The 16,638-nt window shown below is 38.6% G+C and overlaps 1 protein-coding gene across 2 annotated transcripts in view; it reads left to right on the top strand.

Moving 5' to 3' along the window:
• The window catches only part of MCM9 (minichromosome maintenance 9 homologous recombination repair factor), a 50,071-nt gene extending 34,183 nt beyond the window's left edge, over positions 1 to 15,888 (top strand). For both annotated transcript variants that reach the window (XM_069851766.1, XM_069851765.1), the window contains 6 exons: positions 225 to 399; positions 2,188 to 2,390; positions 3,381 to 3,584; positions 5,050 to 5,132; positions 10,152 to 10,297; positions 12,485 to 15,888. In XM_069851766.1, the coding sequence (XP_069707867.1) occupies positions 225 to 399; positions 2,188 to 2,390; positions 3,381 to 3,584; positions 5,050 to 5,132; positions 10,152 to 10,297; positions 12,485 to 14,048 (2,375 nt within the window). In that variant the 3' untranslated portion in view covers positions 14,049 to 15,888. The remainder of the gene's footprint in view (positions 1 to 224; positions 400 to 2,187; positions 2,391 to 3,380; positions 3,585 to 5,049; positions 5,133 to 10,151; positions 10,298 to 12,484) is intronic.
• Positions 15,889 to 16,638: the final 750 nt, after the last annotated feature.

Below are 16,638 nucleotides of genomic sequence, written 5' to 3'. Positions count from 1 at the left end.
AAGCTTAATAGAATCTGCTCCCCAGATCCAGGCTAACCTGTTAGATTCTAGTGGGATTTACCAGTAAGTGTAAATTGAGTTACGTGGTAGAGGTATGTGATGGAGCTGACCTGCTGTTTTACCTTCTGTCTGTGGCGCAAGGTAGTGCACCAGGTCCCTTTCTTTCACTTAAGTGGACTCCTGCACTTTAAGGAAAAGACTGATTGAAGTGATTAATTCTTCAGGTTTGACAGTGACTGCTGTGAAGGACTTTGGGGAGTGGAATTTGGAAGCTGGTGCACTGGTGCTTGCAGATGGAGGCCTTTGTTGCATTGACGAGTTCAATAGTATCAAAGAACATGACAGAACCAGTATCCATGAAGCAATGGAGCAGCAAACCATCAGTGTTGCAAAGGCAGGGTAAGTGGCATGTTAACATATGTGATAAAATGTGTTTCTCTTGTATTTGCAAGTTAGAATGAGGTTTGTCATATTGATTAATCTATCTGTTGTCTTTGTTGTACTTAATAGTTTTGTTCTCAGCAGTATTCTTAAGTTAGAAGAATCAACATTTCAAAGGACAGTGCACTGGACCAGAGGTTACAAGCCATCAGAATAAATACACACCTTCCCTCTTCATTGTTGGGTTTTCAGTCTACCACTGCGGGCTAGGGCACTTCTCTAAGAAGACTTGGTGTTCTTGTCCTTTGATGCAAGTGGTCACAATAATCATATGTGAAATGAGGAACTTAGTGAATTTTTTTATTGGAACTCAGAAAGTGGGACGTCATTTCTCCAAAGTCACATAATAGTGCATTGTAACAAAAGAACAAGAGATTTCCAGGCTGTTGAATTTTATAGGTGGGGCATGGCATAAATATACATTCGTGCTGACTTTCAGTTCCTCACTTTCTTCTTAGAAGTAGTGGATGTTCAAATCTGCTATTTCTACCCTCTGTTCTATGCAGTTCTTGCCCAGGCCCAAGTAATTTCCTGGGTGGTGACGCTGAAATTACTGCTGCTCAAAAGGCATCAATCTTTCCACATTCCCTCTTGTTGCCTTCAACTCAGTTCATGCTGCAGTCATATATTCTGGGCTTCTCCAACTGACCGTGTCCTTTCTTTATTCTGAACATCACCATCGAATCTCTCTTTAGCCTCTGTCTGTAGACAGCAGGCTAGTACTGTTGCTCTGACCTGGGAGATTACCAGCCTTTGCCGGTAATGCAGCTAGAGACAAAGATTTGGAACCAAAATGGTCCTTTCTGCTTTGCAAGAGAGCGACATATTTCAGCCAGGTTCCTTGTTGCAAATGGTTGGGTTTTGTAGACCCTAAACCAGTTTGTTAACTTGCGCATGTAGCCTCAGTTGCTACAGGACTAAATAAAATGAGGGGTTTTTGAGTAGTAATACAGCACAGACAGGTTAATTTAAGATCTTTTTTTGGTGCATGGGAGAGAAGGGATTATTTCATTGGCCATAAGCTAACAGATCTGTGGTCTTCCCTCTCAGTTATGGAGGAGCTTTGGACACTAGGCAGCAGTTACTCAGGAGCTGACTAGAAATAGCTCGCTGACAAACCACAGTTAGAATACTTCTGCCGCTGCCTTAACCGGAAGGATTACATGTGGACTACTAGAATAAAAATAATCTCTCCCCACATCTAAAAATGCATGCCAGGATAGCATATTTAAGAGAGGGAAATGGCTGTTTCCCTGGAGAAATAGTTGATATGGCTGCTATCATTGTTTGGTTGGGTTCATATTTATGGAATGTTTACACACAGGAATAAAACACAAGTTTATGTTGCGTTTTATTTTGCTTTCTTTGAATGTGACTTAAGCTAAAATGTTACTTTGCATCATGAATTTTCTATACAGTATAAATCAGCAAAAAATATTTATTTGTAAAAAGTTAATATTGTTTTTCACCATTAAAGGACCTAGCTGCATATAGAGCCTACTCATGACAATTTTGCTTAGTTACTTCTGTTATCCCAGTCACTGTCCAGTTGCTTTTCTCTGACTGAGAAATGCTGCATATATAATATGTATTAATACAATAGTTGTGTATATTATTTAGCTCTTACTGTCTTTCAAGGTAAGGTATGCTCTTTTGAATATAGAAACATGATATTTTTTAATACTCTGGAATCATTTGTCCTACATGATTTAGTTCAACCATAACATTCACCATACTTTTCTCTAGCCTAGTGTGCAAGCTTAATACAAGGACAACTATCCTGGCAGCAACAAACCCAAAAGGCCATTACGACCCTCATGAATCTGTCTCCGTCAATATAGCTCTTGGCAGTCCCCTGTTGAGCAGATTTGACCTGGTCTTAGTATTGTTAGATACAAAGAATGAGGAATGGGACCGTATCATTTCATCCTTCATCTTGCAGAATAAAGGTAAGAGTCATCTTTTTAAATTATAAGGTGATTGGGCTTTGGTTTTGTTTGGTTCTTCTGATGTCCATGCCTTTGAGTTTAGTTTGTTATTTTTGAGTCTTTCATATTAATCGGTGTTTGAGTGTCTGCTGTGGTGGTTTCATGCAGTGTGGTTGTTTTTCAAGATGGAATAAGATAGAGATCACTAATTAATTAATAGATGGGAGCTGAGGACACTATGCTTTTACTCTGTGGTGTTTTACAAGAGACTTCAGCCCACACTGCTCATTAAGTGGATAGTTTCCATCTTGCACTTTTACATTGCTTCGGACAGATCCGGCACACCATGCTATTGTATGTGCTGTTAATGAGAAACTTAATTCAGATAGAAGAATTCTGAGCTGCTTGTGCTGCAGGGCTCAAAGAATAAACAGTATTGTTTCCTACATGGAACTCTGTCCTCTTGAATTAGGGAAGGGAGTGTGATTTGATTTTAACCAGCTGCTTCTCCATCCACTTCAGGAACATGGCTTTGATCTCCATTACGGAAGAAGTGGTTAGAGGAAACTTCTTCAGCTAGCTTCCTTCCCTTCCCAAAATGTTCCCCTGCAAAAAAATGTTCAGAATATGGCAGGCAGCCTTTGGCTCCTACAAAGTAGGTAAAGCAGCCAGAGGAGGTACACACATTGATGTAGCATTTTACATTTTAAGGAATACCAGAGCACTTAGTACTGACTGTACCATCTGGTGGGCAGCGAGTCTGGCAGCCGTTCTGTTGAAATTGCTGAAGGCTTTACTGTGAATTTTGATAGGAGAGGGTCTGGATGGTATGTAAGATTCCACATTGGAATTTGACCAAGACTGAGGACTGGTGTACAGACAACCTAGTATGCCCCAAAAGACACAGTGCCCAGTACTGTGTCTTTCATAGTCACCCGTTTAACAGGAATTCTTAGGAAAAAGCTTGACGTCTGTTGTTATAGAATTACTGACTAGGCAGTTGTTACACAGGTTGCCCAAGCAAATCAGAAAAGCTCTGGAGCATGGAAAAGATGAAAACCTACTTCTGCCTTATAAAAAGCATACATCCAAAGTTGTCTGATGAGAGCAACTTGATCCTTGTACGATACTATCAAATGCAGCGTCAGAGTGACAGCAGAAATGCTGCCCGAACTACCATTCGCTTATTGGAGAGTTTGATACGCCTTGCAGAAGGTAAGGCCATGGCAATTTTATTTTTAGCCTAACAATTAACCTTTAGAAAATGGGTAGATCAGGAGTATAATCATAGCCAGTAAGCGGAGTAGCACTATTTCCATAGAGGAAGGCATGGGTGCTTCTTGTATCATTTTATCTTTCTGATCTAAAGAGACTTGGGGTTGGAGACTTTTGATGTGGGAAAGGGTGTTATATTTAGATTATTGAAATCAGTTTTAATTTTATCATTCTCACACCCATAATAAAAGCTAAAACTGCTGGAAGAAGTTATATTTTAGAGATCCCAGAAGTTGCATGTCTTTATGAAAAGTAATATCGGGATTTATTTTTTTTCATTTGAGAGTTGGATTGCCATCCTACCTGGCCTGAGGGAAGATGTCAAGTATTTGCTTCTATCCTAAAATTAATGTAACATAAAAAAGAACTCACTTTTGTTTCATTAAATATCAGTAATGAAGCCTGTATTTTGCAATTGGACTTAAACATTCCTGATTCTGAGTTCAAATCATATTTCGTATGTAAGAAAAAGAACCAAGGGAAGCAGTAGGTCTTTGTCTTAACGTGATTGTGTTTTATAAAATATTTTCAGGATTGAATTAAAATAATGTACTGTAATTTGTGTAACAATCATAAATGTTCTTCGTGCTTCTCTATGCCAGTCAGCAAAGCAGTGCTTCCTTATCAGATGTTTTATATTTTGTTCTCCATTTTGGGAGAAAGCCTATTTAAATGAAAGACATTCCTAACTGTTAGGGATTCACATTGTCACATTCTGTGCTTCTTCCATGCTTATTGCATTCACATTTTTGGGGCTTTTAGTAGCATTTTGTTTTTACAAAGTATTACATAGAATGTATTAATTAACCTAACCTTCTGTTGCTGAATAAGAACTGTGTTTCCACGGCCAGTTAGGAGGGGAGCTTCATGTGCTAAATTATTTGCATTTATGTCCAAAAAATCAGTTTTGTTTTGCTGATTTAAGAAGGGAAGGAAGAAATAATAAAGCTTGTGTACAGAAAAGCATTTTAAATAATACTAGATTTGTGACTTGGACAAGTTAGACGAAATCTAATCTCTTCTGGCCTGTGATGAAAATTAGACTTCATTTTTTACTGTGTTGACAGGTACCTATACAGAGGGGGATATTTCATATCACACTCTGTTGTGATATGCAGCACTTTGCATTTTTTAACTCTAGCATTTTGAATATCTTTATTTGAACTGTCACTGTAACTGTAATCCAGAAGTCACAGTACAGTCTTTACTAATAAAATTAAGTCTTCCAATTCCTTTTGAAATTGACAGTAAAATGGAAAGGATTATATTAATGTCAAAATTGGGCCCATATGCAAGTGTTTGAAGAGCTAAGAAATGTAAAGAAATATCCTGTCCCTTCTCATACAAGGAAATTGCTTTTTGCCTTTGGTAACACTTGCTTTCTGTGCCTATTTATTTTTGATAGCTCATGCCCGGTTGATGTTTAGGGATACTGTGACTTTGGAAGATGCTGTAACGGTGGTATCGGTGATGGAATCTTCTATGCAGGTAAGGTTTCGTGCAGACGTTGCCATTGCTGCAATACCACATTTAAGGGATTCATTTTGTCATAAAATCATTTAGATTGGAAAAGACCTTTAAGATCATCAAGCCCAACTATAAAGCTAGCACTGCCAAGTTCAAAACTAAACAATGTTTCTAAATGCCACTTATGCACATCTTTTAAATACCTCCAGAGATGGGGATTCTACCACTTCTCTGGCCTGTTCCAATGCTTGACAACCCTTTTGGTGAAGTAATATTTCCCAATATCCAGTCTAAACCTCGCCTGGCGCACCTTGAGGCCATTTCCTTTTGTTACTTGGGAGAAGAGATCAACTCCTTTTAGGCAATTGTATAGAGGTCCCTCCTCAGCTTCCTTTTCTCCAGATGAAACAACCCTAGTTCCCTCAGCCACTCCTCATAAGACTTGTTCTGTAGGAGATACATCTCTTCACCTCTTTGGAGGAACTTCATGGACTTATGGAAAGGTGGTCATGAGAGTCCTCGACAAGGCAGTTTTTGTCCGTCTTGATTATTAAAATAATCATACAGAGATTATACTGGAAAATATGGATTGGTAATAAAGGTCTGGTCTTTTAATAGACTTTGCTGTCTTAAGTGAAGGTTTGGCATACCATTGGCTTTCGGTAATCTACATTTTAAGGACCTTTTGAGCTAGAAATTGTGTCCATATTGCTGTGTTTAATAGTCTCTGATGGGTTTTTCTTCCATGATATTATCTTGTCACTCATTAACTAGGTATAAGAGAATTAAATCATCTTTCTGGAGCAAGTTTTGAACAGTTTCAAAGACCTACACTTTATTTTGCCTTTAGATCATTTGAAAAAGTGTTGTTGGTGATTCTAAAACTCAGAACTTTTAGAAGATTAATATTATTCTGAGAAACCTTAAACGTTCAAAACTTGAGTTGCCACACACTAAAAATTTTGCATTCCAGTTATCACATGGATTTATTTGATGTTTTTGTGTGAAAAAGACATTGAGAAGATGTGGAAGGCTAGATTTTAGTTTACTGTAACATTATTAAGATGTTGAATGTAAAGAAAAAGAAACACATTTAGAATTAATAAAAGGGATGTCAATGTAGTAGAGGATTTTTTTTTTAATGGAAATGTGGGAAATAATATAGTCGCTATTACTTCAGATAGAATATTTTTAAGGGAAATAAGTCTCCTTGCTTTGGAGTAGAAAAAAAACCCAACAACTTACCATAAGCAGATTATCTGAAGTTTTATGCATGGGAGTTTTAGCACATCTGAAATACTTGGGTTAGGCTCTGTCAGAGATGGTGTATTCCACTGCACAGATGACTATTCTGACCCAAAATGGCATTTCCTATGTTTCTGTGTGGGTTGATATGAATATATTCAAATTAAATCGATTTTATATAGTACTCATTAGCTCAATGGACCCTAACGACCCTTACAGGAGCAGAAACGCTCCTTTTTAGGAGATAAAACTCTTCAGGATAAATGCACATATGGCAGGTAGGCACTTGTGATCTCCCTTGTTCTTTCAAAGAGGGTTGAGACACTAATTGCAGTTTTTGCCACGGAAAATTTACTGCACAGTCTTGCAAATGGAATGTATCTCAAAAATACTACAAGGCCTGACCTTATTAAGCAGCAAAAGATTGTTTCACTGTTTGCTGCAAATCATCTTGAACTGTTATGAAGAGCTCAGCTTTTCAGTGACAGCACTGTGTCTCAGTTAAAATAAGAAGCTGTACTAATATATCCAGTTAAAACAGCAGAAAATGTCACATAAGTGTTCATTAACTGTAATTAAACCTGTAATTAACTACAAGGGAATTTGATGTGACACTGGTTTCAAAGCAGTATAGTTTTGAATATAAGAAATCTGAAATGCTCTTTTTTTTTTCCCTAACAGGACAAAGAGTGGAATGTGTGTGTATAATAATAATTAATGTATAGTGTCATCTATATATCTCTCTGCCTCATTAACACAAACAAATGTAAAGGATTTGCTTTAACCATGAGTCACTTTTTCATATTTATACACGCCTGCCCTCAAGGGCTGCAGTTTGCATAAGAAGCGTTTATCTAATAAAAGTCAGTGAGAAATTTGCCTGGGTTACGGCTGCATAGGACTATCTGGGAGTACTTGGTATGCTTGTCATATTTGCTCCTCTCTTCATTTCTTATGAGCAAGTAGGCTAATGTGTTCATTTCTGATAGGAACCTGCAAATTTGAGATGTACTATTTATGGTCAAATTTTACTTTCCTCATGGAAAGTATAAATGAACCACTTTCTTCTTTTTGAAGAAAGTTATTTATTTGTTTAATTGAAAAACAGAAGTAACATGTAAAAGTTGATTTTCAGAAATTGATTCCTTCTCTAGGAAAAACATAACTTGATGTGTAGGTACATCCTGCGTTTCCTGCCTAATTGTCAGATTGTAGAATGAGGTTGTAAATGGGGAAGTATCAGTGTCATTCTTGAAAGACTGGCTGCCACCATTCAGCTCAGCCAAGTGCATCTTCAGCGCTGTCCTTGCAGCTTCTGCAAAATGTCATATGCTTCCCAGTGTAAAATCAAAGTTCACTGTTCTCAGATCAGTATTCACATACTTCTTGTGACCCCCTCTTGGGACGGAGGACTATCACATTTTCCTCACCAGCCTTGTTCGCTATGTTTTTTTGTTTGTATTGTTCTCTAATTCACTTTTACTTTTTCCTACTCTGTCTTTGTGAGCATGTTCTAATCTCACTGACTCGATATTTTCTTTGCCTCATTTCCTGTTTTGTTAACACTGTCTCTCTCCTTCTCTTGATCATATTTTCATCCTTGTTTTACTCCCTTTCCAATCCCTCTCTTTTTACCACCTTTTCCCATTTTGTCTTCCTGTCCTTAGGCACTTTTACACTCTTCTTTTCTGCTAACTTTCCCTGTAATGCTTGCTATTTTCTCTCTCCGATCTAGATCCTATGCCCTCAGTTCCACTGTGTGTCTATGTGTCATATGGATACCTTCCTCTCCTCAAAATGATACCTTGGTGGCTCAGAGGGACACATACCTCAGAGATGTAAGCACCAGCACAGGAATGAAACTTCACTGATCGTCACCTTAAATTCAGTCCCATCCCACTTAGAATGTCAGACACGCACAAGAACATTTAAAAGCTCATTGTGACGGCCAAGTAGAGCACTGAAAAGTCATTGAGACCAAGACGTAATTGTACCTCTTGGGCATATAGCTCAAAATACATAATCATGTATTCCTTTTTTTTTTTTTTTCACATTAGATCCTTAGGTCACAAGTTGACAGCACGCATGCCAAAAGCAACTATCCTTTGTCAGTGCTTTGTTCAATGTTTTGTTTATTACCTGCTGTTCTAAAGGTAGAATTCTCCATTTCTTCATGTGTTTTTCTGTGGAATTTATCTCCAGTGTGTTTGAGTATTTCAGAAATATCAACACAGTTATCTTCACACAGTCCTTGTGAAGTGGTGGGTTGGAGATGCTACTCCTGGTCTGTGCTCTGAAGCTGCATTAGGCACAACCCTGAAGAAATTGTCCACTGGAGCATATCACATGGGAGATGGTTAGGGCACCAGTTTCAGAGTAGTAGCACTTTGAGTGTTTGAGCATGTTTCCTGTTGACTGCAGTTTCCTCCTCTGCACACATCACATCAGGATTCCAGTTACAGTATTGACTTTCAAAGTCTTTGCTTAACTGGTTCATTCTGAATCCCAAGAACTGGAACTTTGTGACAGAGATAAAATGTAGTTCTCCTTGGCTGCTTTTAACTGTCCTAACCAAGGGACTGGACTCTTTTCTACAGTCCCTGCCTCATTAACTCTGAACCTTCCAGACCATGAAACAAATATGGCAGAGAGGTTCTACAGTGATCTTTTCCATGGCTACAGACTGATGCTTCTACGAGGAACAGATCTATCATTTTCCTGAAGTGATCTACAAAAAAACCCAAGTGATAACTTCAGTGGGATGCATTAATGGTTGCATGGACAACCTTAGTTTTAGTGCTGTGTAGCTTTACAGGGCTTTAATTAGCTACTAGAGTGGTGTTTTTTCAAATGCTATTTTTTTTCTGGTACAAAAACTTAAAATTTCAGAATGGAAGAACCAGAAACTGCCACAAATGGAAGAGTGTGGTCCATGTGATGCCATATGTATCAATATCTGGTTCTAGAGACTCTGTTGACTTTTACTATTGCTTTTCTGGCGCTTGATATGCATTTTGTTCATTAGCTATACTGAGCTTTGTGGATTAGGCAGGAGTGGTAAATGCCAGCTAATCGGTGGCAAAATAGAGAGTTTGTGGCGTGTTTGGTTCTTTTCCAAAGAGCAATTAACTATAGAGCTATTCCAGATTATTTGTTGTGGAACAAATCACTTTGTGCAGATGCTCTGGTCTGAACAAAAACTACTTCATTTCTCACAAGGCATAGCAGAATTGTCCCAGATTAAGATCACTTGCTCTCTGGAATTACTCCTGAATAGTTAATTACTCTTAAAGAGCTATTTCAGAAAAATTTTTGCCAGTTAATTTACCCTGTGTTGACAAACCTTAGTACCCAGGTTCTTCCATTTAAATAATTAAGCAAAGCTAATGAACACTTTCAGCAATCAGAACTTCTTTAGTTATAAAAGTTATGCACGTGGGCAGAATTTTGACGAGGTATTTGGAAAACTTCTTTAATCCTAATATCCATTGTTAGTCATGATGTTCTCAAGCCTTAGGTGGACCTCCCATTTTTTGTAGAAAAAAAAAAAATCAGTGCAAGTAAACTGCAGGCTTGATCATATGATTTGCATTATATGTATGAGCAACTTCGCCCGTGTGAGGAGACTTAATAGGATTCTTTGTGTGAATACTGTTACTCAGTACGTATTGGCTATCTTAAGCTTTAAAATATCAAAGGGAGAATTTGGTATATAATAGTCTCTGTTGTTTAAATTTCGTGCTGAATAATAAAGATAGCTTCCTATTTTTTTTTTTTATCTCTTTGATGACACAGGGGGGTGCACTTCTTGGAGGCATTAACGCCTTACACACTTCATTTCCAGAAAACCCAATGGCACAGTACCGAACACAATGTGAACTCATATTGGAGCGACTTGAGCTGCAAGATCTTCTGCACAAAGAGCTACAAAGACTTGACAGGTTAAAATACACAGAGTTACAAAATAATTCAATAGTGAAAAAAAATTGTTGGACAATAATACCTGGAAGGGGTCTAAAACCAGAATCGGACATTGGCAAGGGACTTCTCTTTAGAGGACATGGATAAACAGGGAAATTGTTTTAAAGTAGCACTCCCGGATCATGACAAGATCATTTCTCTCTCTGGGTTGTGGAATTTACAAAGAATTTAAGAATATTTTAATTGGTTCCCCACTCACATCTTAATAATATGTTCAATTCAATTTCAGTGGAGCTTCTGAGGGTCAAAATGCCAAATTCTGTAGCTGAGTGAATAATTTTGTAAAACCTTTTGTTATTTGTTTGGTAAAATACAGCAGATCTGCTTCTATTTTTTAAGCCTCCTTTTGTGTTGGGCTTGTCAAGATCTTTCCCTTTCTGTTAATGGAAAATAGAAACCAGAATCAAAGTTCTGTTCTTTTGGGTGATTTTTCTTCTGTACGTGCTGGAATTTTCACTAGTTTCCAGCTCACTGCAATAATCTTTGGATAGTCTATTTGCTGTTATTAATAGAAAACTTATACTGCACTGAGGCTGAGAGGAAAACAGTAGGACTGGAAGAAGATAAAATACAAAAAAATAACATTTGTTTCCTGAAATGAGATTAGGCTATAAAGAAAATCCTACTTTCTTGCTGTTACTGCAAGATGTAAGATTAATGTTATCAAAGCAAATAGAGCAAGAACAGCTGGGAAAATGCACTTTTTCCTTTACATATTTTTCAGACTTATGTTGTAATTTAGTAATGACATCTTAAATAACCACAGATGCAATAAAAGCAGATAGAAGTGGGGTATCTCCAACAGACAGACAAAAGCTAGCTTTAAAACAGTTATTCATAGGGGATCATAGAAATGTAGGATGGGATGGGAAATCAAATGCAAAGACAGGATCTGGTCTGTGTTTCACCTTCCGGGCAGAGGCTTGTGTTGTCTGCTCCAAAGGCCTTCTAATGAAGAGGGTTTTCCATTGCCATTGGGTAGTCTGTTCCATTATTGCTCCATCCTAATGCTCATAAAGGTTTTCCCAATATCCCACTGAATCCCCTATGCTGCACATTAAGCTGATTTCTTCTTCCCCGCCTCTTAAGCAGCTTAGAGAATACTAAATGAAAGTCCTTTAAAACAACTTATTAGAAGACTTGTCCCATGCATTCCCTCTAAACTATATTTCAGTAAAACAGGCACGTATCTCAGCCCTTCCTGATGAGTCAGATCATTCCTGCTATTCTCCCATCAAAATTTTAAGAATAAGCTTATTAGTAAATAATGATAATAATTATTATAAATTATACATGTCAACATAGTGTTTTCTCTGCCATATAGCAGAGGAACTGTTTGCAATGCATAGTAATCATTTCACCTACACTAACATAGTCACTTCTAGGATGTAATGTAGCTGCTTCTCACTAATGTTTAGAATCAGTAGAAAAGTACAATGCTCTGTCCTTTGGAAATTATATGTTTAGTTGCAACAGACAGAATATCAGCTGTACTGAGATTGGAGGGAAACCTCCTTCCAGCACCTCTGTTGTTTTGGAGGGCCCTGAGAATATTAACAGCTGCAGACAGTGATAATTAAGTTTCATAGGTGATCTGAGATGCTTTCATTCCATTGTAGGAAGGTTTTGACATGTTGGGTCCATAGTGATTGTGAGACAAAACCATCAACAACCACTGTTCCAAGTAATACCCAGATTTTCCATTCTGATAACTTGTTTGAGGCTTTGCCTTGCTTGGGACAAAATCTAATGAGGTTCCTGTTCTAGGAGATGTACTTGCAGAATATGTAATCCCTAAGAGACTCTAGAAGTGGCTGTAATTAGTGCAAAGCTATTTGGGAGTGTTGGGTTTGGGTTTTTAGTGTTTGTTTCCCAAGGATATTAAGTTTAAGTGGTTGCTTTCTCTGTCCGTCTGCCTGTCTTCTGTTGGGGGCACTAAATTTCTGCCACTTGCTGTAGAAGGTGCTGAAAGATCACAAACTGCAACAGCAGTTTTTGGAGTTCTGTATGAAACTTAATGATGCAGTTCTGTGACCTAAATTATTTGTAGCTTTTCACTCTTCATACATATTAAGCGTCACTAATGCAATGAATAAAGAAAAAAAAGAAAAATAAATTACTGTTGTTTAATTTTTTTCATTCCATAGATTACAAAAGGAAAACTCATACCAGCTTCAGCCTGAAGAGACAGATTTCAGTACTACTACAAGGTGTTCGAACAAGGATACGTTTGAGCAGTCAAAGCAAATGTCTCAGTCACAACTTTCAAATCAAGAAGAGAATAACTCCAGGCCACAGCCTTCTTTGCCTGAAGGCAACAGTGAAGGGGATTTACATCTAGAACCTGTATGTGACCCCGCATATGGTGATAACAAAAGTACAAAACGCTTGATTAAGCATAATAAGAGAGGTGATGGCAGCCTGGCATGGTTTGACAGCCTGGAAGAGAGCAACACTGATGCTGAAGAAGCTTTCCAGAAAAAGACTCCTGTGCCCAAGATATCTCCAAATAACCTGGCTTCAAAAACCCTGTGTAAAACATCCTGTTCTGAAAAAGGAAGTGCTTTAGTACCAAGGAAGGGAAATGGAATGAGAGAATCACTAGCAACTGTGAGTCTACATGATGCTTTGGAACAGGACAAAGTTTCCAGTATAAGCAGGAAAAGGACTGAAGAACGCAGCTGTTTTTCTTCAGAAGCAGGTATTCAAGACCCAGCATCACCAAGTGCTAGCGTGCAGGATTCAGTTATTACACAACTGGTTTCTAAAAGGTGGCAGAGACTGCACACAGAGAAATCACATGGATTCTTTACAAGCACACCAGAGCCAGAGGCAAAGGCTCTTCCTTCAGCATTACCAGCATCTGGCCTGCCAGATCTTTCAAGTGGAGCAGATTCTGTGCTAGGAGAGGAAAAGAATAGCATATCTGTAAAAAAAAATGCAACAATTTCCATGAGAAAACGAAGTAAAGGTCAAGTAGTGAAGGAAACAAAGGTAGTGAGTTCTCGTGAGCCAGAAGTCCTTGACAGTGAAAGTCCTCCAGCAGCTAAACTAGCTAAATTTTCTTTCAGAGCAAGGACAAAATTTGAGAATTCTTCAGAGAAGAAAAATGAAGAACTTTCTCTTTTTCTGAGTGAAACTATTATTAAGCCTGGAGAGCAGCTCCAGGGAGAGCAGCTGCCAGAAGAATGCTGCCCCCCTGAGAAATCCAAGATGACACTGACTCACTTAGGAAATATTAGTTTGGAAAAACAATTAATTGATAGTAAAGGAAGAGAAGAGCAACAGAATCAGTCCTTGGGGAAGGAGGTTAGAGGAAGTGCAACGATACACTCAGAGAACACTTTTGGCTCTGTGTCCTCTCCAGCCACTGAAAAGAAAAGGGAGGGAAAGGAGAAGCTTGGTGGCCCAAGCACAGGGAAGGTGCGTGCCAGTACATTAGCCAAATTGTCAACATTCTCCTTTGCCCCACGTCCTGAGTCAGAATCGGAAACCTCACCTGCCATTAAGATTGACACTAACAAGGAAAGCCATAGCCCAGTGCTGAGGGTGCACATGAGCAATCCTAGCGGAAGGAAGAGTTTTGCATTGGGAAATGCTACTAAAGCCGCTGTGGTCACACAGAAGTCTCTCTTCTCGATAGCAGAGCTAGATGATGCTACATTAGATTTTGACTGGGATGAAGAGGTTAGAAAAAATCCAATCACGTAACATGTATATGCTCCAAATTACTTAACATACAGTTCTTCTGACTCTCCATCCTTCTGTCAATTGTATCCTTAGTTTACAAAGCACTTAATGATCAGTGTGGACCTCTGTTGTTACCAAGAACATACTTTCTTTAAGGGCTGGATACTTCACATCAGCTCAGGACTGCATGCATGCAGGCCTGATGTGCCTTTTATTCTCTTCCCAAAACTACTTATATCACTTGACTGTTTTGAGTGACCTGATGTAACTTGGAGGCTTGCATGGTTATGTTTATCCAGAGTATAGAGAGTCTTGCAGAAGAGAAGGCTTAATTGACTGTTGTCCTTTATTTCATGTAATGGCTAGAACTATACGTGATTGAGATTGTCCTTCCAAATGATTATGCCACTTTGGAAAAACGATGATGCTGAAGTTATGTCATTATATTTTGTTAATCTATATATGCTGTTCATCTCAGCGTAGTTAGCAATATTGTGATTTATCATCATGCTATGGTAAGCATTTCTGTATTGCCAGTATCATGACAGTTCTGCATCTTTGGTTACTGTGCGCCTTGTCACACTGCTGATATTGAAGACATGGGCCGAGAGCTTTTTGTTTCTGTTTTCTTTTTTTTTTTCAAAATTTCCATTTTAAATACAGTGGTTCAGGTATCTGTGTCTCTATCTAGGTCATTTTATCAAAACCCAACTCTGTAATAAACATACAGGCCTTTGCTGCAGAGAACAAATTCCAGGTGGTTGAATGGGAGTCCTCAGTAACCAGGGTAACTTCAATGCAGGCATTAAGCCCTGGCACATAAACTACACTTCAGATCTAGCAGCATGGTGAAGAGCTACCCTAGTGCAGCTTGGTTCTGACTCAGATAATGTTTACTTGACTGTTTTAATTGTGATTGGAGTTTTACTGCATCTGATAATGCAGTTTGTCTTCTGTAGCGTGCTGCATCCCATGTCATTCATTTGTCTAATGGGAAATTAATCTACTAATGTATTACATGTTTACAGAGAAAGGTAAGCCCTAGATTTCTTTTAGTGACTTGCCTGGTATGTTTCTTCTGTATCTGAATTCTCTGTAGAATATTCTTGTTATTACCTGCAAGGTAAACAGAGATTGGAGTGGTTGCTTATAGCACAGTTAATCCTTTTGAGAGACTTGCTAGCACAAAGATCTGATTCTCTCTTGATTTGCTTAAATTTAGAAGTAGCTCCCTTGAAACCAAGTGAGTTAAAAATACCGCAAAATTTCAGAGAATGAGGGAGTGTGAGGCCCAGGTACTTTGGTGTGATATAGTGAAACTACAAGAACAGTAATTATTAGTAATTGGCTTGCTGTTAAAGAGTTTGGGAAAAGGATGGAAATGTTACTGTCCAGACTGGTTGTGTGGTAGTTCCTCCACTGGAAAGATGACACCCATAAATGAAGAGGAATTTATCCACCTCCCTCCCAGAGCACAGAGCCCCTTTTTCCTGTTCCTTCTCACAGACACCTGTGCCAGGGTAGAGGTGACCTGCACTTGTGATCCTACAGCCCATGAAAATCAGAAGTTTCCTACAGGATACTGTGTCTACACTGAAAGATCCAGATTCTTCTGGAGAAGAATCAAGGATCCTGGATCTCTTAACATTTATGATGGTCGTCTTAGAATTTTTATGGGCCAGTTAAAGGCATAGTTTTTCATCACCACTGGAGCTGCATCAGCCCCTTGCATGGTAGTCTCATATACAATAAAATCCTCCTTGCTAGCTGTTTGGTTTGATGGATATTAGCAGCTGTCCAGTGCAAAATCATAGCTACTGGGTCCCCGTAGTCAAGCATCACAAGCTTTTTTTACCATGCAAAATCATTTGAGACATTTCATGCTGGAAGTAGTGTTTTGTTCACCACTTCCCCATAGATCAGTAGCTGGGGCCTCATTTACTGTAATTTGCTATGGGCAATTATGTGATAAGCTGCTCCTAAGAACTGCAGGACCTTTTCCTGAATTTTCTTCTGTGGGAGGGTGATTGACTTTACTCCATTTGTTCAGTGGAAATTAGAACTCTTGAAATCAGTGGAGTCATAGTGGCACAAAGTTGAGGTGAAAGTCAAACTTGGAATTTTTTTCCTGACATGCTTGGTGTGTATTTGAGAAGGCTGTGCTTTTTGCATTTTGCTTGTTTCAAAGTTGCTGTACTGTAAGATTTGCCTGAGGGCCAGTGAAACTACACAGTGAAGTGGTGTTAGTTAAGATGTCCTGTGTTCTGGGAGTACAGGAAACAAGAACGTGATACAGGTTAAATTCCCTTCTTGCTGAGGACATCTGAGAAACTAAGACCTCTGACATTTTAGTGTGTGTCTATATACTAGATTGCCAGTCAAGCTTGCTTCCTCAAAACAATACCTTTGAGCACTTCAGGACCAGTTTGATAATGCCCAAGAGACTTTTCTAGATTGCTGAAGATGTGTTAAAGGTTTACAGAGTTACGTGGCCCTGAAAAAAGCATAGCTGGGCTGCTACCTACCACTCATATATTTTAGGTATCTACATCCAAACATATACTGTAGAATTTAGGCAGAGTGAATTTTCTCACTCTATAGTCTCTTAATG

Source organism: Phaenicophaeus curvirostris, chromosome 2 (genome assembly GCF_032191515.1).
Source record: "Phaenicophaeus curvirostris isolate KB17595 chromosome 2, BPBGC_Pcur_1.0, whole genome shotgun sequence".
Classification (NCBI taxonomy): Eukaryota; Metazoa; Chordata; class Aves; order Cuculiformes; family Cuculidae; genus Phaenicophaeus; species Phaenicophaeus curvirostris.
Note: the sequence above shows the minus strand (reverse complement) of the source record. Positions and strands in the feature narration are given on the sequence as shown.